The 24,811-nt window shown below is 51.4% G+C and overlaps 1 protein-coding gene across 1 annotated transcript; it reads right to left on the bottom strand.

Annotated features, from left to right (window-relative positions):
- Positions 1 to 273: 273 nt before the first annotated feature.
- Positions 274 to 18,947, bottom strand: PLLP (plasmolipin). The gene is made up of 4 exons (XM_059153370.1): positions 18,691 to 18,947; positions 5,378 to 5,551; positions 2,895 to 3,017; positions 274 to 1,413 (listed from the first exon to the last, which is right to left on the bottom strand). Exons 1-4 carry the CDS (start codon positions 18,823 to 18,825, stop codon positions 1,297 to 1,299), a joined length of 549 nt encoding a protein of 182 aa, XP_059009353.1. The 5' UTR covers positions 18,826 to 18,947; the 3' UTR covers positions 274 to 1,296.
- Positions 18,948 to 24,811: the final 5,864 nt, after the last annotated feature.

Genomic DNA, 24,811 nt, shown 5'->3' with positions numbered 1-24,811 from the left:
AGCAAGATGACCTAAGAAGCCTAAAGCTAGAGTCATGATTCAGTGTTCAACTGAGACCCTTGGGAGAGTAAAAGGTGTGTTCAACCTGTCGGGACACATGGCCAGGCAGGTAGGAAGTGGGTCAGGCCGCCTCTGGTAAAGGACGTCACTAGTGCTGCTGAGTGACTCCAGAACTGGATTTACCCACTCCAGGTACTTGGAACCTCTCACTACAACCCTTCCCTGCACCTTCCCAGAATTTATAAGCATCTACAACCAGGATTACCCAACACCTTTTCCAAATAAATTCTTCCATCTTTATTTTTATAAAAAAAAAAAAAAAACAAACAAAAAACCCAAAGAACAAAGTCACCACCAAGCACAGGACAACTTACCAGGCAAGGTCTTGATTCCCTCCCTCCTTCATGTCCCCCGTGCCTCATCAACAGTGTCAGGGAAGCAGTCGGCATGGTTAGCTTTTCCCCAAGGGAGTGTTACAAACAAGGGAGGGAGGGAGGGAAGGCTGGCTGGGTATTTCATCACTGAGAAGTTGCTTCCAACAGATTGTTTGAAATCACGCGTACGTTTGAAATGCAGGAAAGGAAGACCATGCCATCAGAAATCATACCCCTCTTTCTGCCAAGGTTTTCGAAGCAGCCTTTCATTTGGGGGAGGGTCAGAATTGTGTTTTATGGGCCGGGGCGGGGGGGGGGGGGCACTTGGGTGGCTCACTCAGTTAAATGGCCATCTCTTGATCTTAGCTCAGGTCTCAATCTCAGGGTTGTGAGTTCAAGACTTACTTACAAAAAAACCCAAAAAACAGCAACAAAAAACCCCCTGTGTTTTAAGGACCCAGACCAGTTTCAAAAACTTGCTCTGTAGTCCCAGAACAAAGACTAAGATAAATACACATGGTTTGTTAGGCTTATTCTACAGAAGGTCAGGGGCTGCAGGTCTGGAGTCCCTGTTAGTGTACTTAGTGTTGGTGAGAAGCCTGGGCCCCAGCCTGGGACACTGAAGTCTTCTAAAGACAAAGCAGAGACACTGAGAGGCCCGTATCCCCCGTCGCCTTCCACTACATACGGAGGATGGGCAGGCGGTCCCAGCCACTGGCCTCCTTCCAGCCCCTGTGTGTGCTGACTTGGGCCAAACCAGAGGAACGATCCTGATTCCTTAGGAGTCTGACGAGCAGAGCAGAGCAAGCGTAGTCCCTTCTAGGCCGACTCCACAGAGGGCTCAGGCCTCAGGCTTGCGGGCCGCCCCACGCTGGGACCTGGCTGCAGCCAACGGCCCCAAGGGGGCCATGGCACGCGTGGTCTAGGCGTAGCCCCCAGCCATCTGACTGGTGGCTGCATTGCTGCCCACTCCCCGCCAGGCCTGGAAGCTGAAGAAAGCGCTCACTCCGTAGGCAATCATCACTAAACACGAAAAGAACTGGAAGAGGAAGAAGACACCAAAGCTGAGTTGGTGTGCACTGTGGCAATGGGGGGAGGGGGTCAGGGGGGACAGATAGGACCACCAGACAGCCTCAGAAGGGCATATACAGTAAAACCTGGAGTAGTGCTCCCCACTTAACTAGAACAAGCTGCACTGGCAGCCACCCCAACTCCAATTAGCCACATACTCACTTCCCAAGTGTTTGTAGGGATGCCAACATTACATTCTTGTGGGGGAAACCATGGCTAACCACGCAGCAAGGTAGGTCAGACTGTGACACGGGCAACTGGACAGTGTGCTGAGAGTGACCGAAGGGTAGGAACTCCTTCAGACACACATCAGGAATTTAGTTTTAAAAAGACAATGTTCAGGGCACCTGGGTGGCTCAGTGGGTTAAAACCTCTGTCTTCAGCTCAGGTCATGATCCCAGGGTCCTAGATAGAGCCCCATATGGGGCTTGCTGCTTCCCACCCATTCCCCTGCCTGCCTGTCTGTCTACTTGTGATCTCAGTCAACTAAATAAATAAAATATTAAAAAAAAAAAAAAAAGACAATGTTCAAGTAGTACCCAAGAGGGGTACCTAAGTGGCTCAGTGGGTTAAGCCTCTGTCTTCAGCTTGGGTCACAATCCCAGAGACCTGGGATTGAGCCCTGCATCGGGCTCCCTGCTCAGCAGAGAGCCTGCTTCTCCCATTCCATCTGCCTGCTGCTCCCCCTGCCTTTCTCTGTCAAATAAATAAGTAAAATCTAAAAAATAAAAATAAAAATAAAAAGGTATCCAAGGAATTCTCTGGAATTAGTTTATAGGTGGACTACACTGGCCCCTGCAGCCGCATTCTGAAGCTGAGGAAACCCATGTCCTGGTCTTGCTCCTGCCCAACCTTGGACTGTACCTTGGCATGTTCACCTCACTGAGCCTCAGTTTCTTTGTCTGTCCAGAGGAACTGGTAGTCCCTCAGTGTGGAATTCAAGGGGTCCTGTGAGGTAATGTCTGCACAGGGCCCCATGGACTGAAGCGTGACAGGTGTGGACAGGGTCGCTGGTATGCCACTCGCTGCTTGATATGAAGCCCAAGTCGGGGCTTCCTGAGAGAGCTGTAAATCCCCCCAAATGGTTTAAACCAAAAGGTACTGTGTGCGCCTTTTAAGACAGGTGGGCAGTTTTCAACAGATTCTCCAAGGGGGCACACAGACTATAAATCGGTACGAAGCACCTGTGTGCCAGAAAAGTTCAACAGTGAACCCAAAACTCCCATTTACCATTGAGAGTATTTTCAAGTGTTGCAGTTCCTTGAGGTTTACTGCTAACTGTGGAAGACAAACCTGCACGTCCCTAAGCCCCTCCTGAGAAGGAGGTCCCTTGGTGATGGCAGATGCTGGCCTCAGACCAGGGGGTGGTGGAAGCCCAGAGGCACAGACTTGGTTTGACCCACCCCTCCCCCATCACTGCCAAGGGCGCCCCCAGGGACCCATACTCACAGAGGCGGCCGCACGCTGGTTATACGGCCTGGTGCCCTTCAGGGACGTCAGCTCCACAGCGACAGAGCAGGTGATGAAGGCCGTGATGTAGAGAACAGTTGCACCCACGTTGAATATCATTAACTAGGGAGTGGGGGGAGGGGAGAACAGGCTAAAGATGGCAGACTCTTTCAGTTGCCCCCAGCACACCCCTTTAATATCTAGAACAGAGGCTGGGACTCAAGGATGGGGATGGATACATGGGTCTTTCCCACTATACTCCTCAGGGTGGCAGTCCACATGGGGTCAACCCATAGGCCATCCAAGCGGGGAGCATAAACACACATAAGGCTGAGAGGGAAGGGGAAATGATGCGAAGGCCTAAAGTGATCTGATCAGGGGAGGGGCAGTGACAGCCCCACAAGGCAAAACTCCATTCCCAATGGCAGGAGACCAAACAAAGGCCATCTCTGAGAGCACCAACTGAAGAATTCCAGGGCCACGTTATTCCATGCAAGCCTGGCCCCCACGCATGGCACTGTGGGCCTTGGTCCTGAGGCTGGCCCTGGGAAGACTTCCCATCTCTCTCTGCCCCACCATGGGGGAATCTCTGCCTGCCTTTTGGCCACATCCTAGACTCAAGGCCACCATGTCAAATGCCAGGGTGAGGACCCAGCTGGATTCTGGGGCTGACTGGCAGAAGGGATGACAGTCAGGCCCAAGTCCCATTTCCCTAACACTTGGCCCCTGGAGCCCATAAACAGTCTTAGCAGAGATTGCAAACTGGTGGCCCTCAGGCACATTTGGTTCAACCTACAGATTTAAAAAAAAAAAAAAATTATCAATATTCTAAAATGAGACTTTTTTTAAAGCTTTTTTTTTTTTTTTTTAAAGATTTCATTTATCTGAGAGAGAGAGAGAAAGAGATAGTGAGAGAGCACATGAGCAGGGAAGAGAGGGAGAAGCAGGGAGCCCGACGTGGGGCTCGATCCCAGAACCCCAAGATCATGACCTGAGCTGAAGGGAGATGCTTAGCCGACTGAGCCACCCAGGTGCCCCAAAAATGAGATTTCATATGAAAACCCAAAGAGCTCATATAAAACTTTCAATCTTAAAATATCAAGATTTGGTACCAAGGGGCCTGCATGCCCACTGACAGCAGGAGCTGGCTCCCTACAGACGGATGGGTACAGGCGCTCCAGAAGCCCTCCCTCAACCTACATCACTCACTCACCTTGCCCAGGTCCGGTAGGGAGCTTGTAGTCCCCATTCCAGAAAATGCCAATTTGACAATCCCAATCCAGTCGTCTCCAGATGCAGCCAAGCCTTATCTGCCAATAGGCCCAGCAGCCAAAGAGACACTGCCCTGCTATCTTGGCCCAGGAAAGGAGCCTCTTTCCAACAAGAGCTGTGGCCGGAGCCCCAGGTCTGTGCTCAGAGACACTGAGGTCCCCGCCATCTTGGGAGATTTCTTTCTTCAAGGCTCCTAGGACATGGCCATGACCGGGACTGGACCCTCGCCAGGAAGTCCGGCCGTCCCCTCCTCAGCCTAGGATCTTCCCTGCAAGCCCAGCGGCCACCACAAACACGGCCTGGCTCCTGCCAGTGATGTCAAGATCTAACAAACCCGTTCTGTCTTGAGGATGACTCACGTTTCCTCAGTTTAAACAGTCATTGAATTCCACACAATGCCGCCTAGTCCCAGCCTTGCTTGTCTTACAATCATGTGCCTCTCTTGCCTCGCTGCTCACTGAAAGCCTCAGACCCCAGCTGCAGGGGTTTTCCAGGTCAGAGAAAAAAGCCCAGCGCGAGCTTTCTGTGTCTGGCCGGGGAACTTCCTATGGCCGCTCTCCCCTCTGTGTCCCGAGAAGACTGACCTGGACAAAGCGGGGAGGCCACCCTCTCCCAAGCTGTCGGGGACTTATTCTGGGTAATTCCTGATAGTCTGGCTGAGGGCTGGGAGAGTCTTGACAGACCTCCTGAAACACAGGTTCAAATCCCAACTGCCCCCACAAAACAGAAAAACACTTTCAAGATTCCAAATGCAGGGGGCTCTCCATTCGAGAGCCCTCACAGGGACACCTGGATGGCTCAGTGGTTAAGCGTCTGCCTTTGGCTCCGATCATGATCAAGCCCCATGTCCAGCTGCCTGCTCAGTGGGGAGTCTGCTTCACCCTGTCCCTCTCCCTCTGCCTGCTGCTCCTCCAGCTTGTGCTCTCTCTCTCTCAAATAAATAAGTAATATCTTTAAAAAAAAAAAAAAAAGAGAGAGAGAGAGAGAGCATGCCTCACTTCTCCCTTCTCTGAAGAAAGCCAAGTCTATGTCCTCCTATATTTGTGGCCATGGATCCTCCCTCCCCAACTCAGCTCTACAGCTGGCTGAGGGCCAACTCCCACCAGCCACATCTCAGGCAGGGAAGGTGCCTCTGTCACAGCTGCGCACAGAGGCAGATGGGTCAGCCTTGAGGCACACCCCCCCAACGCCGTGCTCCCACCCAGACTCACCACCAGTGGCCAGGGCACCATGTACATTTTCATGTGCAGCTGAAACAGGTAGAGGATGAAGAAGACGATTGTCACCAGCCAGAGGAAGACAGCCACGAACATGACCCAGCCGTAGGCCGGGTACAGGTGGTATGGGGTGTCGGCAATCAGGGCCCACACCAGCAGCCCCAGCACCTGGAGGGACGAGACAGGGCCAAGAGTCCCCCAGAGCCCCCAACACTCTGGCCGGAGGCCACGGGGCTCGCTCTGCAGGACACATTTCTCATTTAGTCAAAGAAACATTTATTTGGCTCCTACTGCATACCACGTAAGGGAGTTACCCTTGCCTGGTAACTCCTCCTTTCAGATCTCAGTTGAAATGTTGCACACCATGGCACACTTTCCCCCTGGTCCTCCAGTCTGGCTTCTAGAACACTTCTTTTGTGCCCTCCTGGCCCCCCAGGCACCCACCACCCAGGACCAGATTCTGTTTCCTTCCCCTGACTTTTGAGTTCCTTGAGGGCAGGACAATGACTGTCTCACAGCTGCATCCAGACACTCAGCACACCTCCCAGGGAGCCATCCTGGCCTCCTCCATGGCTTTCACCCCCTTCCTTGCTGCCCGAGATCCCCGAGGCTGAGGCACCCTCCCTTCTCCACAAGGGCATGCTCTGCAATCTCTGGAGCTAGGCATGATTCAGCGCTAGCGCTGAGGCAGGGAGGGTCTAATGGGAGGCTCTGGAGAAAGACTCCCTTGCTGACAAAGAAGCACCAAGACAACTGTCCCTCTTCTTTCTTGGATGGCATCCAGGCATTGTGGCAGCAAGGCTCACGGGGACTCTGCCACAGCTGGAGAATGACCTAACCATCAGACGGATCAGAGAGAAATGGCTCAAGAGCCAAATCCATCTCTGGCTGCTGGTTCTGGAAACAAAAAGGCCTCTTGGCCAAAAGCTCCTATACCAGCCCCCGGAGAGCTGGTGCTCACCAGCGAGCACAGCCAGCACTGGGAACCTGCTGCATGCTCCCACCCCAGCGCCCCGCCAAGGACTGAAGGCATGTTGCGTACCCATTCCCCTACATGTGAAGGGTCAGGACAGGAATGACCTTAGCCGAGTCCAGAAATCTGTAGGACAATGCTCCTTTCTCCTCATCCTGCCCCTCCTGCCCAAGAGGCCGGGGAGGGCTATGGTTGACTTTTCCTCCCAGTGGGAGGTGGAGCCCTGGAGCCTGAAAGCCAACAGCTGAGCTTTAATCCTTCTCACACTGTTGGACCCTGGGCAAGCTCCTTTCCCTCTCTGTGCAGCTCCTGTGGGACAACTCCAGTCTCCCCACCAGAATGCAGCTCCCCGAGGAGTCCAAGTTTGGTCACTGCTGTATCTCCAGGGCCCAGAGGTACCTGGTCAGCAGATGTGTGTGCAGAACTAACGAGCCTCGGTTTCCTTATCCATGAAATGGGGGTCAGAAACCTGCCCAGCACAGGAAGCAGAGGTGAATCGGTGATGTACTCCTGGCCTGCCCCCCTCCACCCACCAGAGATGGGCTGGTAGCGGCCTGGGTGGCCCAATTTAGGGGTGAGGAAGGCGGCAGGGCTGTTACTAGCAAGGACCCAAAGCTGGGGTGTCTCAGCACAGCACCGCCAGCTTTTACCACCCATCCTCCGGCACCCTGCCTGAGAAGGACATTATGAGGGCGGCCAAGAGCCCGCAGAGCTAGGTGAGGCCACTGCTCTGAAAGAGAACCACCCCCCCCCAACACAGCTTGTTGCAGGACCCTCCCAGGTAAGAACCAGACTCATCAGGTACAATCATCCTTCCACTTCAAGCGGGGTCCTGATGGGCCCCCAGGCCAATGTGCTGCCTGCTCCAACCACCAAAAAAGGAAGTCAGAAAATGCACTGAACTGAAAATCAAGAGAAGACCAATTTGGCTTCACCCTAACATGTACCTACCACTTACTGGTACGATTACTCCTTGATTTGGCTGCAGAGACCACTGAACGCCCTCCGGATCCATGCCAGGCCTCAGGTAACCTGTTTGGTTCATGGTTTCCCCATGACCCCCTCATTGGTGTGTACTATGTATTTCCCCCATTTTTCAAACAGAAACTCAGAGGGAAATATCTGCAGCTGCCCATGGTTCCCCCCAGGGTTGGGGGTAGGGCAGGATTTGAACCCAGCTCTGACCTCTGGAACCCAGGCTACTGAGAGTTACTTAGTAACACGTGAAAGATGAGGACACCCGAGCTGTCCCCTGGCTCTGCCCTGCCCTCCAGCCCAGCCCTGGTTTCCAGATCAGCAAGCGCAGCCTCTGAGAGATAAAGCCACCAGATAAGCAGCGGGAATTTCTGGGGTTCCTCCTGGCTTTGCCAACCTGGCCCTGTGCCCTGGGAGCCGCCTCGGTTTCTGCCCTCAAACAAGGAAAGGTCCACTCTTCCCTTGGAACCAGAGAGACTGGTTTTTCCTGTCCACTCTCCCCCGGCCCCAGGAATCTGAATGGTGCACTCCAACCCAGGGCCCAGGGAAACCCTACTCAGGACAGGGAGGCCCCACATTTGCCAACCCCTCTGCTAGCCTGACGGCCTCATCCCCACTCTGGCCAAAGACCCCTCCTGTAGCTGGAAGAAGGGGCCGGAGGACCTGTCCTGTGGTCTACTGGACAAGAGTAAACCCCACTTTTCAGAGGAAAGGGGACAGGAGTAGGTAGCCGAGGGTAAAGAGCAAAGGAGGGCCACCTGTCTCCAGAATGTGATCCAGGCCCCTCTGTCCAGGATAGTCGCCTTGCAGCTCGGGTGCCCCTCTCTGGGACCATTCATTCAACAAGTATCTATCCAACACCTACTACGGTGTGAGCCAAACAGACAAAACACCTGCTCTCCCAGAACTCCCACTCTATGGAGGGGACCCAGATAAAAACCCAGTGCATCGATGAATGTGGGAAAGCAGGCCACAGGGCAAGGGGTAAGTGCTACGGAAAAAACTGCAGCTGAGAAGGAACGGGCAGTGCGGTCATTTGCAATTTCAGATAAGAGGCCAAGAAAGATCTCACTGGGAAGGTGACTTGTGAGCAGCGGGAACAGCAAGGATTGGCCAGGAGAGAGGCACGGACCAGATTCTCTTTCAGAGCCTCCAGAAGGAACCAACTATGCAATATCTCGATTTTGAAATTCTAGCCTCCAGGACGGTGAGACAACAGATTTCTATGGTCTGAAGCCGCCCAGTTTATGGTATGTTTGTGATGGCAGCCCCAGGAAACCAGTACATCTTTCTTAGCTACTCTTGGACAGCCGATGGATGTCACAATCTGACCTGTGATACTGACATCAGTTCTGATGGAGGGCTGGCCTACTACTCCCTGGGTTCAGGCTCTGGCCCTGCCAACTTACCAGCTATGGGACCCAGGGCAAGTTGCTGGACCTCTCTGTGCCTTAGTGTCCTCATCCTCCAAACGTACCTACCTCAGGGGGTAGTTCTGAGATTAAAGAAAGTAATACATGTAAGGGACTTAGATCAACACGTTCCACTGTCATTATCAACCTGAGAGGCTGGACTGTGGGTTTTCCAATCCATTCTCTGCCCATATTCCTGAGGTAGAAGTAATTGTGTGTGTAGTTCCCAGGGGTGTGAGGCCTCACTGAGATAAAGGACGTATCTAAACTTAAACACGAGGCATGGTGCCTGGCAGCTCAGGGCCCCATGCCAGTGTGGGCCCCACCCGTCTTTCAGATAAGGCAGCCGGCTTATCTGAAGGGCAGGCCCCAGAAGGGGAGCCCTGCCCAGCCCTAGAATGCCTGTGGAAGCACACTCCTTCTGTTCCTCACAGGCTGAGGGGTTCTGGGGAGAATCCTTCATCCTCAGACCTCAGTATGCCCCTCAGGACAATGGGAGCAAGCAGGTTCCACTTAGTGCTCTCAAAGGCTCCCTTCAGCCTAGGCCTGACACTCCTCCAACTACACACCTCCCGCAGCGGGGCCCAAAGCCCTCTCCCCCTGGTGGCGGAGGGACCCCTCCATCGCCAGCACTAAGCTAAGTCTTTTCCCACCCAAAGACGGTCACTCTTCTAATCCCTCTCCACTTCTTGGGCTGGGTCAGACCCTTGTGGATTTGCTGTACAACCTTGGGAAAGTTACCCAAACTTTCTGATGTTTCTTTATCTGACATGTGAGAGGACTGGGCAGGTACACCCATCCTGGTCACCTCACAGGGGTGTCATTGCAGGTAAAATGCTGTGAAGGAAAAGGTCAACGGCTGTAGTGGTCGGGTGTGGTATGAGGGCCGTTGGCATCTCCGGGAAGGAGTGGAGAGGGGCTTACCTCCCGGAGTGGGGTGCCTCAAAGAGTGGCAGCACCTCAGAGCCCAGATGCTGACACTGGGGACTCAAACTCAGCCAAGGCAGGCAGGTCACAGAAATGGCCAAGGCCGTCTAGGCGGGAACTGCGGAACGGAGAGCAGCCTACTGGTGTCAGAGGAATGCAGCGCGACAGCCAAGACTTCTAATTTTCCAAGAGACACTAGAAATCTGAATTCCTATGTGAAATCTTCAGCTTTTTAAATGCTGGCAATGAACCCAAAGGTTTTGGAGATAATGTGAGGATGTGGCCCCACCCAAAAGCTGCCAGAACTCCCTTCTCTCCACTACACTCTCCAGGAAACTGGGACCCGGGGGCAACATGAGCCCTTCTGGGGTTCCCCCTCACAGGGACACATCTGGGCAGCTGAGGACACTCTGAACTTGGCCTGGCCAGGCCCAGCCTCCACCCCTGCCCTGACCCTTCTTCCCACAGTGAAAGGGATTTTATGGGGACAAAAGCCACCCATTGTGTCACGAGAGACAAAGGCGCAGGGGACAGAGGCTCCGGGGCGCCTGGACTGGCCACAACACACCCACACACTGGCCCCTCCCTGTGCAGAGGTGGCGGACTGGGGTGGGGGGGCAAGGACACAGCTCCCTGGAATCCCTGCACTGTACACCCCAGCACTCGGGAGTCCTGGGGGCCGCTTCCCAGCTCCACCACCGGGGGTCACAGATTTCACTCTTCTCGGCCTTCCTTTCACTCCAAAGCTCTCATTTGGCCTCTCCCACCTGGGCAAGCGGACAGGCCAACCCAGACCAACAGCAAAGGGCCTGTTAATATCCAGGGCCAGGCTCACTGGGCTGCCAAGAAAACCAGCTCACCCCTCTCTGCCCACTAAGCAGGTTCCCAGTGGCCCTGGGGACCAGGGCAGCGCCCCTGCGGCTCCCTGAGACCATTAATGAGCAGGAAATCGGGGCCTGGTCCTCACTGAGTTCCAGCATCAACCAATCACCAGCTGTCAAGGAGCGACCAACACCTGACCCCTGCCACATGTACGAAATAGCCTCCATCCACCATCTGTGGATAGCTTGGCAGCCTCATTTTTTTTTTTTTAATATTTTATTTACTTATTTGACAGAGATCACAAGCAGGCAGAGAGAGAGAGAGGAGGAAGCAGGCTCCCTGCTGAGGAGAGAGCCCGATACGGGGCTTGATCCAAGGACCCTGGGATCATGACCTGAGGCTTTAACCCACTGAGCCACCCAGGCACTCCGCATGTTGTTGTTTCTCATCATTTTATTTATTTATTTTATTTTTAAATAAAATTTTTATTTTTAAATAAATAAAATAAATAAATAAAATGAGAGAGGCACAGGCTTGACGGGAGAGTCCCACCTCTTTCCATGTACACCTGGTTAAACAACCATTCGAGGGCACCCAGCCCGTAACACTGAATTCAAGGCTATGCTTGCTGCTGTGTGTTCATGGGAGAGTGTCTTCCCCAGTCAGGGCCTGAGGGGCCCTCAAGGGCCGCCTTCACAGTTCTGTCACAAGCACAAACTACCTGTACTATATTTTTACACTGTATTTTCATGTATTTGGAAGATTTTTAAAGAAGGTATTTCATCGGGGCGCCTGGGTGGCTCAGTGGGTTAAGCCGCTGCCTTTGGCTCAGGTCATGATCTCAGGGTCCTGGGATCGAGTCCCACATCGGGCTCTTTGCTCAGCAGGAAGCCTGCTTCCTCCTCTCTCTCTCTCTCTCTGCCTGCCTTTCTGCCTACTTGTGATCTCTCTCTGTCAAATAAATAAATAAAATCTTTTAAAAAATTAAAAAAAAAAAAAAGGTATTTCATTTATTTTTGAAATACGTAGTCTGTATGACATTGCATGTAACAAAATGGTATTTTTAGCACGTCTCCCTCCTACCCTGATACTCAGTTTCTTCCCCAGGGGCAAACAAAAGGGGCCTCTTAGGTATCTCTCCAGGAACTGTGCATGCACGCACGGCCGCCCGCACACCCTCTTTAAACAGGTGCATCTCTATATATTCTCTCTTCCTCCCATACACACAATAGTATTCTACACACAGTTTTGCACCTTGCCTTTTCCACTTAGCTATACAGCCTGGAGAATGTCTGTCATTACAGACAGCTGCCCTCCTATTTTCTCCGAGGGCTAAGACGTTATCTTTTCACAAACTGCAAGATATGCCACTGTACACGTGTGTCATAATTTACTATAACAGTATGTATCAACTATGTTTCTATTAAAAAATAAATAAGGGGCACCAGGGTGGCTCAGTCGGTTAAGAATCTGCTTGGGCTCAGGTCATGACCCTAGGGTCCTAGGATCAAGTCCAGCATCGGCCTCTCTGCTCAGCAGGGAGCCGGCTTCTCCCTCTGTGCTCTCTCTCTCTGACAAAATAAATTTTAAAAAATCTTTAAAAATAAATAAATAAAATGCTGATGAGAAACTAAAAAGAAAACAACAACAGTGGCACCTGGGTGGCTCAGTGGGTTAAGCCTCTGTCTTCGGCTTGGGTCATGATCCCAGGGTCCTGGGATTGAGCCCCACATCGACCTCTCTGCTTAGTGGGGAGCTTGCTTCCCCCTCTCTGCCTGCTTCTCTGCCTATTTGTGACCTCTCTCTCTGTCAAATAAATGAATAAAATCTTTTTTAAAAAATAATAAACAGGGACACCTGGATGGCTCAGTTGGTTAAGCGGCTGCCTTTGTCTCAGGTCATGATCCCAGCGTCCTGGGATCGAGTCCCGCATCGGGTTCCTTGCTCAGCAGGGAGCCTGCTTCTCCCTCTGCCTCTGCCTGCCACTCTGTCTGCCTGTGCTCACTCTCTCTGACAAATAAATAAATAAAATCTTTTTAAAAAAATAAATAAAAATTAATAAAAGAAAGAAACAGAAGTCCGTGCAGCATAAAAAAACACCATGAGCAAAGTCAAAAACAACACTAGGAAAATAACATTTGCAAATCATCTGGAGGTCCTAATAACTGGTAAGACAGACTTAAGACTCCACAGGATGGAGAAAGAGGACAAACAGACGACAAATACAAACAGCTCACCAACATGTTTTTCCAAGGCCAACCTCACTCATAAGAGAACTAGAAAACGCTACTACCCTGAGTGATGGCGGGGGTTGGGGGGGTCCTGATTCACCAGGCTGGTGACCCCTCCTGAGGGAGTTTAGCAAGCTCCATCAAAATCACGAACACTCAGACCCATGGCCAGCAGTCCCGCTTCTGGAAATGTACTGGACAGATGCACTCAGTAGCTTGTGTGTGCTCATTCACTGCAACAGGGTACAAAACAGCAGGAGTGGGAACCCCAGGTGTCTGTCCACAAAGGAATGGGCCCCATGAGTCCCAAGGCAGCAGGTAATAGACCGCTGCAAAGCCCTAAGCCAGCCATCGTACTCCATGCACAGAGAGCAGACCACAAGACATTTCTGTATGAAAAAGGAGCAGGCACAGAAGGATGTGCATAGAAAGACTGTACTCCTTGGGTCAAGTGAGGAGAGGTGGGACTCTCCCGTCAAGCCTGGGCCTCTCTCAAGAGTCTGAAATGGAACTTGGGAAACCAGGGCGGGCATGGGCGGGGTGACTCTAACTGGAAAGGACAAAGATTTTTCAGCCTGCTCTTTCCCAGCCCGTTTTATTCTGTACCGTAGTAAATATATTACCTATTAAAGAAATTCAGAACAGGAAGGATTAGAGAAAGAAAACACCCAGCACACTATGTGCTGTCAAGGGGGAAAAGCACCGCGGGGCACACGCACAGAGTGTTCCCATCTGTGGTTTTTAAAGTAAGGACAGGGGTCACGTGCACGTGCAGAAAAATGCATAGACTCAGCGTGCAACGCTGCCTTCCTGCAGGTGGTTACCTCGGGGGACTGGTCCAGGACTGATCCAGGAGGAGAGAGATGACATTCGAATTAATTACTCTTTGTATTGTTGGACTGTTCTGCTGTGTGCCTGTGTGATTTTCTCAAGGAATACAATTTTTTTAAATGCGCCCATCAGTAGAGAAAGGGCTACATGAACACTGACTGACACCAGGACATGCCCTGAATCGGTTAACAGGGAGGGACAGTAACAGAAGAGATCTCAGGTGGTCTGGGTGTAAGAAATGCAACTTACCAAACAAAGGAGAAGGCATAAAACCATCCCCGTTTTTCACAATGCACAGGAAAAAGAACTGGCAACTCCCTACAGAGGTCCCCTTGGGAAGAGGGGCAAGCAATCCAAGAATAACTTTGGCCTTATCTGTAAAAGGTTTTCATTTTGTAAGGAGAATGTGTTCACATATTTATTCCAAACACTCAACTCCCTCCAGGCCACTACCAGTGGGGTGTATGGGTGGAGATAACAAGACCAAGCACTGGTTTCCTCTGGGCACAGGAGGTGGACCAGCAAGCTTGCAGGGCCTGGCATGATGTACCCAGGAGACTGAATCCACATAGCTCAGGGCGAAAGAACACCCTGGGAGGCTCCAGCAATGCACTTCCAACAAGACCGAGCTCTGCTCACACCTCAGAAACCCCCACAATCTCCTCCGGGCAGCCTCTTGTCGGAGGACAGAAGGGACCTGCAGGCCTTGCCCTGACCCCCACTGGGAGAGGAAGGTGAAGTACCTGCCGGGACTGGGGACAGAGCCAGGATTACAGCAAGGAAGAACCTTCTAATACTCCCAAATGCACAAGGATGGTGCTGGCAGCCTTGAGAGTGACTGAGCTCCCCGTCGCTGGAAGCATGTAAGCTCGCGGGACCTCTGGGAGCAAGCATGAAGAACCCTATGATTCTACGGCTCTGTGAATCCTAACTGCCCTTCATTCCAACACACATGGCACTAAGCCCTGTACAGCACCATATTCCACATTCCTCACTATTCCATAGTCACTATTTTACCAACAAGGAAACAGAAGCTCTAGGGTATTAGGGAAGGTGCAAGATCACACAGCCAGGAAGGGGCAGCCAGGATCTGAACCCAAGGGTCTCTGCTTTCAGGCCAGTGCTCCCACCAATACTCTCCATCACCCACGGGTCACTGTGATCTAGTGGTGGGTGAAGCTTCTGATAATTTGTTCAAAAACGAAAATGGTGTGGCCACCTCCAATTTCAAGAGGTCCAGCAAAAAAGGACAAAAGGTGCAAACACTGATTGGCCCATTTATATGGGCTTTTATATACCCAAGGCCTCAGGGATGCCTTCTGACTGCAAGGCTTTTGGGCAAGCTATTCTAAGGTTCATCTGTTTGGAACCACCTTCTTACTACTCCCTTCCTTATAACTAAACCCTTCAGAGCCCACTTCTGTCAGGAAGCCTTCCTTAGTGGCCCTGGCCCTGGATAAATCTCCCTTCCTGAAGGTCGTCTCCCTGCCTTCCCCTCCAAAGCATCCCAGGAATCTGTAACCTCTACCAAAAAAATAAAAAAATAAAAACAAAACAGGAACATAGCTAGAGCCTCGCTTTGGATGTGAGTGCAAATTCTGACTGCCACTCTACCCTGTGTGACTTTATATTCAAGTTCCTCACTCTTTGCTCATCAGTAAGCCCAGGTTAAGATAATCCTTATCCCCGGAGCTGTAAGGATCAGTTAACCACACCTTCCACAAGATTCCTTCCACCCCCTAGCCACACCCCTGCAACATCAAAACCTCCAAATTTTTTTCCTATTTTTTTTTAAGATTTTATTATTTATTTGACAGAGAGAGAGATCACAAGTAGGCAGAGAGGCAGGCAGAGAGAGAAGGGGAAGCAGGCTCTTGGGGCTCCCAGGATGCTGGGACCATGACCTGAGCCTAAGACAGAGGCTTTAACCCACTGAGCCACCCAGGCACCCCAAAACCACCAGATTTTTATGACCAAATGAGTTGTCTCTAGCTCAAACTTGCCTGCTTGTTTTTTAGATGCTTATCTGCATAAATCCATCATGTTTCCCTTTTTGCCTAGGCTGCTAGGAAACTCGACAAAGAATCAACAGCCTCAAACGTGCCATAGATTCCTGGTACAATGACCTCTTTTGGGTCTCAAGTCAATACTTTCCCCCCCTACACACACAACATGAACTTTTAGAAATATATGACTTTAACGCCTATTGTAAGAAGCTGAGTATCACATTCTGCCCAATGTTCTTTCTGGAAGCAGATGGTGTGTGTGTGGGGGGTGATAAATCAGTTAACACTGAAGTTGGTTCTTCAGGACCCACTTCAATACCAGACAAAGAGCACATTTCCTCTCTGCCCACCCCACCTCCCTCTTCCCACCACATCCTTTGAGAAACAAAGAAGAATTAGCTTTCATCTTCCCATTTACTGCCTCCTCCATGCAGCCTGATCCCTTTGAGAAAAGCTCATCCTCTGGGCACCTCCCTCAGAGCAAGAGTAAGCAGGTGGTGGGCCTTTGGGGGTTGGGAGGGATGACCACTCCATCATACCCTCAAAAGCATCACACCCTGTACCCTGTGGGAGCACAGCTGAGTGTGGTGATTAAGAGCATGGGCCAGAAAAGTCAGCCCACACAGGGCTTAGATACCAGTTCTATCACTCTTAGACCTTGGGCAAAGAACTGACCTCTGAGTCTCGGTTTCCTCACCTATAAAATGGGGAGAACGGAATATATAAAGCCCTTGCCAGGGAACCCAGAGCCTAGTTCACACCTGACTGGTGGAAGCTTTTTGCTTCTCAGCAGATGGTGGTGCCTGTTGGAGTAAAGCCCCCTAGGAAACCAGGAAGCTGTCCACTGGAATTGTCTGTGGCCAGAGAAACAGCTCAGGAAGCAGCTTCTCCCACACGTAGGTTGGTTAAGGCACTAAAAGGTGCAGGTCTTCAGAAGTCTAATAGGAGACCCTCATCCCCCCACCCCAGCTCCAAAAGCACTGCAGGGGAAGGGAGCAAAGGAAGGCCACCTCACTCACACCCAGTCCCTCAGTGTCTGGACACCTAAGCAAGGCCTCCCAGCAAGTCGCACACCCTGTGTAGACCCAGGGTTGATTTCTGTGCAATGGGACAGGAATATTCAGGACTGCGCTGCTGGGCCCACAGGGACTGACAAATCCAAAACAGCAGCCTCTTCCCAAGGGATCTACCCAGGTCCTAGCAGACACAGCAGGGCCCTCTTACTCTCAACTCCAGTTCTCACTGTTCAAATGCGAAAGCAGCCCATGCTCAGGTCCCATCAAGCAGGAGCTAAGCCTAGGGCTCCATGAAACCGCCCCCCACCCCCAGACCCCAGCAGAGCTTTCTCCCTATCTCTCCCCATGGCACTCAAGGCCCTCAGCTTCTGACCACCTCAGAAACAAGGGCTTCAGGGGCGCCTGGGTGGCTCAGTGGGTTAAGCCGCTGCCTTTGGCTCAGGTCATGATCTCAGGGTCCTGGGATAGAGTCCCGCATGGGGCTCTCTGCTCAGCAGGGAGCCTGCTTCCCACTCTCTCTCTCTGCCTGCCTCTCCATCTACTTGTGATTTCTCTCTGTCAAATAAATAAATAAAATCTTTAAAAAAAAAAAAGAAAGAAAGAAAGAAACAAGGGCTTCAACTCTAGCTGTACCAACCCAATCCCCAAATTCTGGCTCCCACATGACTGGTGGAAGCTCTGAACACTCTCTCCCTTCCTCTGCCAGAGTTCAGTGAAATCAAAAGTTCCCTCTCCTTCAGGAACCTCCCAGGACTCCAAATTCATCTGCCTCTCCTCTGCCCCTTCAGTCCAGCCCTGAGGCTCCCTTCCTGCTCCCTGCCACCTTCTCAATGGTCCTGGAGTGCAGCATGCAAACCTGCAAATTTAAATCAGGCCCCATGGGAGGTCTTACCCACCCTGGGAATCTCCAAAGCAACTCTGGGAGAAGATTACAAATGTAGATTTCTGGGCTGCACTTCCTGAAATTCCAATTCCACATTTTTTCCAAGGGGGTGGGGTTAAGACTCTACATTTTAAACCTTTCCAAGAAAGTCTCAGGCTGGTGTGGGGGCTGAGGGGCCAGAGACAGATCTGTGAAACTCTGAAACAGAGCTAGCACTGACCTAGGTGGAGACAGGGGCTGGGGAGGGGAAGGGGCACGATGTGTCAGACTACCGAGCCTCTCAGCCTTCCAACCAAACCAGGATCAGGCAGGATGGGGACGACCGACATGCCCTAAAAGAAAATGGATCCTGGCCCACCTCCAGTTCCACCTTAGTCCTCTGGACCCTCAGTTGCTGGGGAAGTCTCCCACAGGGGCAGCCACCCGGCTTCCTGACCCACCAGAGGGTACCGTGGTAAGAAAGAGAAAACCGCCAGGCCTGAAACCAGTGTGTGGGGAGAGGGATGTTCCCATCAGTCCGACTCTGCTGGGATCCGCACAGGGTCTGGGAGGCATCGGAACCTTGCAAATGCCTCTGGTTTCCCACAAATCCCTCCCGCCGGCGCTGGGCGCGGTATCTCGGCCCCATGGGGCCGGCCAAACCGGCTGGAACCCGGTGGGGCAACCAGTGGAAGCCAGAAAAGCCCGGTCCCCGCGCGAGAGGCCTGGGGCCGCGCCTAAAGGTACGCGCCGGAACCGAGGTGCACTCTCGCTTGGAAAAGGAGCGTCTGGGGCTCGGCCACGCGGAGCCCTTCGGAGTGGACTTTGCTTCACTCAGGCCGCGTGTCCTGGAGGGCTGGGAGCACTGCCGTGGCAGAGAGAGACAGAGAGACAAGAGACAGAGAGGCTGGGGGACAGAAAGGCTGGGAGACAGAGCGAATTGGGCGCAGTGACTGTGCGTCTGTGAGCGCTCCTTTGGCTGGCCTCCAGTGACCACCTCGCAGGACGATGGGGCGCGCGCCGAGTGGGCACTCTGAACACGGGTGCTCGCGGCGACGGCAACGGGGATGTGTCGAGTTGAGAGGGCTGAGCGTGGTCTCGGGGGCGTGCGTCCTGGAGGCGCCCGGGGGACAGGGGCGTCGCGGCGCGTGGGAGCCTAAGGTGAGGGAGTACTGGGAGCAAAGGAGGCAGCCCCGAGCCCTCCCGGCCCGGCCGTCCCCCAGCTGGACCCCGCGGCCCCGCGCGCGCTCACCAGCTGCAGCAGCATGAGCGCACCGAGGCTGGAGCGCACGAAGCCCAGGTCCGGGCGCAGCGCGGAGACCGAGGCGCCGGCGCCCTGCGCGGGGCTGCTGGTCCGCGTGCTCACTTTCGACGGGAACTCGGCCATGGCGGTTCCGCTCGCTTCCCGACGTCTCTCCGGCCGCCGCCGTCGCCGCCCCTCCACGCGGTGGGTGCCGGCTGCCGAGCCGCTCCTCCCCGGGGGCTCCCGCTCCCGAAGCGGCTCCCGGCGCGGCGTCGGGGCGGGAGGCGGCCAGCAGCCAGGTGCGGCCGAGCTCCGGCCCCGCCCCCACCGCGGGACCCGCCCCTTTAACCCTCCGCCTGCCGCCGGCCGGCTCCGCCTCGAGCCGCTCGTGGCCGCGTCCACTTTCCAGATGGGGCAACTGAGGCCGCGGTCAGTGAGACGGATCCGCCACAGCTAGCCTGGAGAGCCGCACTTTTCTCTCCCAAGGAAAGCCACCTCCTGGGAATCTCCCTCAGCGTCGGTGCGGCTTTCACCGATGCTCCGGCCCCTGCCAGCCGGTCACTTCCAAGCCGGAGGTAAGCGGGGCTGGGGAAGCGCAGTAATCTCAGGCCTCTCCTGGATGCCTCTAGGGGCCTCTCTGAAGTTTCTCCTTACAGCGTGATCCGCATCTCTGCAGGAGTTCTGGGAGATGGGACCTGGCACCCAGGAGTTGAGGGTCTGAGTTGACTGAGACTGCTCGTGACTCAATTTACGTGGTTTCCACTTCTGAACATACTAAGCAGTAACTTAGAAGATCATTGAGCCTCGGCTTCCTCGTCTGTAATATAGGGATATGAAAGGACCTCACTTCACAGAAGCTCCTGACACAACGTGACAAGGGCATGCGTGAGGGGCATTCACAAGGTGGGAGATGATGTTGGAGTTATGGTCTCATTACTCCACCTGCACCCTGAAATGCGTGCGCGCGTGCACACACACACACGCACACACAAACCCCCTTCAAGCCATAAAGGCTTGCACACATAATTTATCAACCAGTGTTTGCAGAACCTCTACTATATGTCAGGCCCTATCCTAGTCCCTGGGGATACAGCAGGTACAAGCCAGGCAAGGCTTCTCCGATTCCACTTTCTACTGGGTATGACAAGTGATAGACTGGGAAGAAAAAACGTCAGTGACATAAAATAGATGTGACAGAGATGGCCAGGAGGCAATTTTTAGATAAACTGGCCAGAGAAGACCTCTCAGAGAGGTGACATTTAGGCAGAGAGCTGAATTATCAGTAGGGCCGGCCTTGGAAAGAACTTAGTAAGTGCAAAGGCCCTGGAGCTAGAGGAAGCCAGACAGTTTGAGGATCATTGGTGGGGTGGGGGTAACATGAGCAAGGGGGGAGGCTCAGCAGGAAGGCAGGGACCAGTTCCCAGAGGGCTATTTAGATGATGGTCCTATTAGTGTCCTATGGCTGCCACCTGACTGTGGTATCTTTAAACAAAAACAAAAACAAACAACAACAACAACAACAAAACCAACCCAGAAATGTATTCCCATATAGTTCTAGAGGTCTGAAATCTGCAATCAGTTTCAGTTAGCCAAAATCAAGATGTCAAAATCAAGGGCTGCTCTTCCTCTGAAGGCTCTAGAGGAGAATCTGTTTCTTGCTTTTCCAGTTCCTGGTGGTTGCTTCTGGCACTCCTTGACCTGTGACCTCATCTCCTGAATCTCTGCCTCAAGGATCACATTGATAACTTCTCTTCTGTATGGATCAAATCTCTTTTGGTCGCTCTTGTAAAGACAGCTGTGATTGGGTTAAGGTCCACCCAGGTAATCTAGGATGACCTCCCACCTCAAGAACCTTAATTTAATCTGCAAGGACCCTTTTTTCTTTATACAGTAAAATGCACAGATTCCAGAGATAGGGTCTGAGACATTTGGGTAGTTATTTTTCTGCCTATTCAGTAATGGAGGAGAGAGGTTAGCATTTTATTTTAAGGCCTGGTGGGTTTCTAACAGAAGAGTGACAAGATCTGATGGCCAATATCTGATGAAAATGTCACTGGTGGATGATGACTGAGCCCTTCACCTACCCTGGATGTCCTACCCCTTCGCCACAAGACCCCTGAGACCCTCCTCCCCACCCCACAGGCAGTGGGCACTTGAAATGAACGGTGCTTCTTGGTAGCTGCAAACCCAGAGACCAGCCTCCCTGTACACTGCACAAGGCCAAGTGCAGAAGAACAAAGCTCTTGGGTAAACCTTTAATTTTATTATGACACAGAAAACAGTAAGATGATTGTTTCCGAGGCAGAGTCTAAAACAGTAGAGTGTTTTTGTTTTGGTTTTGGTTTAGATTTTGTTTTTTTGGTTAATCCCACTTTCATTCCTTTCAAATGGCAGCAAGCAAGAGTCAATTACTGCATTGTTTTTTACTTTGACATTTTCTTCCAGACCAGCTTCACTCTCGCCCTAAGTCAGAAAAAGTGGGAAGGAACCTGTCCCCAGGCTGGAACCTGCCACCCACCCAGAGTCTCCACTGGCGCCTTAGAAGTTCTGGGATGGGGTGGGGGAAAAAGAGAGCTGGGAATGAAGCCAGGAATGCCTGTCCTTTCCCAGGCTTGACCCCCTCTCTGGGGTCTGAGCCAGCCATCTCCACACAGAACACATGGCTTTGTCTCAGTTCTCCTCCATTTTATAAAGACTTCCTAGTCTGGCCAAGGCCCTACTGTGCGCTGGACCTCCCTCCCTTGGGGTAGGGTGGGAGCATGCTGGAGAGGCAGTGGCGATTCAGGCACTGAGCAGATGTTTAACCTGTACCTTGGGTGTTCTGGGCCCTGAGGATAGAGCTGTGAGCCTGCAGATAAATTGATAACTATCAATTGTGATAACATTACTTCAGGAAAAGAACAGGGCCCCATGGGAAAGAATAGTTGAGGTTTGGGGGTTGTCAGGGAAAGTATAAACATTTAAACAGAGACCTGAAGGATGAATAGGAATCAGGCAGAGAAAGCCACCATATGTGCAAAGGCCCTGAGGTGGGAAAGACTGGGGTCTTTGAGGGAGGACAGAAGGTTATGAGCTGAAGGATTGGGGAGAGATGAGGTTCAGGTAGGAGCCAGGACCCAGATCACCTGGTTCTTAAACCCTTGGTAAAAAACAAACAAACAAACAAACAAACAAACAAAAAACCCTTGGTAATGGGGTGGATTATTTTAAAAAAAAAAAAAAAAAGACCCTTGAAGGGCAATTTTATCTTTTGATTTACAATTTTTAAAAATTCATAAAGGTTTGTTTCCCTGGGGCTCAGTCAATAACCAGCTTCCAGAAGCCAGCTCTGGGCAATATTGATTATAAGCAGCAACTATCGATTAAACACTTTTCCAACTGGCCCTATGCTCAGTGCAATGGGGTTGGTTCAATTTCTTTAATTGCATAATTAATTCATTAATGGATTTCATTGCACATCACACACACACATCTTCAAAACTGCACCTTTGATGTAGTTTTGGAATATTGATGAGGTCAGGATGCAACAGCCAAGAAAGAATTCTTGAAATGTCTTTGGTGCAAAAAGGTGATTTTATGAAACCACAGGGACAGGACCTGAAGGCAGAAAGAGCTGCTCCCCTGGGGTTGTGAGGGGTGACTGATTATCTACTTGAGAATTGGGGGAGGTGAGGAAAAGGGGAGGTGTCCAAAAGGACTTTCATAGGGGCACCTGGGTGGCTCAGTTGGTTGACCAGCTACCTTCAGCTTGGGTCATGATCCTAGGATCCTGGGATTAAGCCCCACATCAGGCTCCCTCTTCATGGGGAAGCCTTCACCCTCACCCTCTCCCTCTCCCTCTCCCTGCCACTACCCCTGCTTGTGCCCTCCTCTCTCTCTCTCTCAATCTGTGCCAAATAAGTTAAATATTTTTTTAAAAAAGACTTTCGGGGTGCCTGGGTGACTCAGTGGGTTAAGCCTCTGCCTTTGGCTCCGGTCATGATCTCAGGGTCCTGGGATGCAGGCTCTCTGCTCCGTGGGGAGCCTGCTTTCCCACCTACTTGTGATCTCTCTGACAAATAAATAAATAAAATCTTTAAAAATAAAAAAATAAAAATAGATTTTCATATGCTAAAGAAGACCCTTAGGATACTGGAGGCCTTGCTATTATCAAGTTAAGGTTGTTTTTCACTGTAGCATAGCATTAACATTAAGAGAGTTGGAAGTTTCCTGGGGGACTGTCACACATACCCCCCACCCCTGGAGGGGGGGATCGGTGGGGGAGGGGGCTTTGTTCTCAGCTTCCCTTCTGCTCTTTCCTCACCTTTACTTCCAGCTAATCACTGAGAAGAATTTGAGTAGCCTAGCTTTTCTTTCTTTCTTTTATTTCCTTTTTTTTTTTTTAAAGTAACCTTTACACCCAATGTGGGGCTCAAACTTAAAAGCTTGAGATTGAGAAGAGTATCTCTTCCAACCTAGCCAACCAGGCACCCCTCCTGGCGTATCTTTTCTTTTCTTGCATCACTACCACATGACATGGAGAAATGTAGAGACTTGCTTTGTAAGTATTTAAAAAAAAAACTTTTTTTTTTTTTTTTAAAGATTTTATTTATTTATTTGACAGAGAGAGATCACAAGCAGGTAGAGAGGCAGGCAGAGAGAGAGAGAGAGAAGAGGAAGCAGGCTCCCCGCTGAGCAGAGAGCCCGATATGGGACTCGATCCCAGGACCCTGAGATCATGACCTGAGCCGAAGGCAGAGGCTTAACCCTCTGAGCCACCCAGGCGCCCCCCAAAAAAACTTTTTTTAACCAAAAAATAAGATTATACTATATATACTGAAACTTGACTTGTACTTAACAGCTTGGAAATTTCAATTTCACACGAAGGGTGGCCTCATCCTTCTTCCATGTTGTGTAGTACTTGATCGAGTGGCTTCTACCTAATCTTCTATCCCTTCCTCTCAGCTGGTAGACGGGTGAGTTCCAATAGTTCCTCATTACTAGTAATATTATATAAGCCTTCTTATTTACATATGGTAGCTCACGTGTGAGATTATCTGTGGATCCAGTGTTCAAAGCAGAACCACTGGACTGAACAATATTTGCATGTTTTTTTTTTTATACATACAGCCAAATTTTTATAGATACTCCAAAAGATGCCCACTTTTGGAAGTGGGAGGAAGAGGAAGCTTAATTATTTGCCCCACCTATGATATGTGTGATGAGCATTGAAAAAAAGGTCTCATTGTAACATTGGCATTTCCTTTGGCATTAGCTAGTGGGGCTGAGTTTCTTCTTAAGCTTATTGGCCATTTGTATTTCTTTTTCCTCAAATTTAAGGTTTGAACGCTTTGCCCTGGTGTAGTAAGCAATTTATATTTGCCCAAAGAGAGGTCTGGCCTTTGCCCTCAGCTTCTGGGAGGTCATCTCTAAAGCTTTGGAAAGTTCTGCCCCATAGAAGTCTTCGTTCAGCGCGGGGTCTGGTCACACCTAACAGTGTGGTTTGGGGAACTTGATACCAGCTCGTTTCACTCCACCTGGAAAAGTTGGAAACAGATCAGCTCTGTGGGCAGTCGGTCACCTGTGGCCACAGGAGGAAGGTCCTGTAAAGATTGTGGACACCAAAGTGGCAAGTTTACCTGGTCAGTTTTGCTCCACAGTCACACATCAGTGCTGAGGAAATAATGCATGGAATCCATGATTCCCCGGGGAGGGGACAACCATTTGGAATCTAAAAGTCACCACAAGTCCTCAGTTTCAGTATGTTCACTGTAATGAACCATCATCACTATTTAATTCTGGAACATTTCCATCAGTCCCCTGTGCCCTTCCATTGGCTGATTCTTATCTATCTCCTTTAGTAGTGAACAACTGTCACTGTGAGTGTGACAGTCGTCAAGGCTTTTGGTGAGTCCTTCTAACTAATGGATGTTTGCACCTGAGGGTAGTCGGGGGGACGCCCTGAACTCTGCCATCCTTGGAAGTGGCAGTGGTCTTGTGCTTTACTGGGCTCCCTCCCTGTTTGTGGTTTTCAAATGGTATAAGCTCGTTTTCTATTTTGCATACTCTGTTGCCTTCATATGTTGCCCTTGTTTTCTCCTACTTTGTCTCTCCCTCTCTGTAGCATTTTGACAAATTTGTACAGGCATGT

The sequence above is a fragment of the Mustela lutreola genome, chromosome 16 (assembly GCF_030435805.1).
Source record: "Mustela lutreola isolate mMusLut2 chromosome 16, mMusLut2.pri, whole genome shotgun sequence".
In the NCBI taxonomy this organism is placed as follows: Eukaryota; Metazoa; Chordata; class Mammalia; order Carnivora; family Mustelidae; genus Mustela; species Mustela lutreola.
Note: the sequence above shows the minus strand (reverse complement) of the source record. Positions and strands in the feature narration are given on the sequence as shown.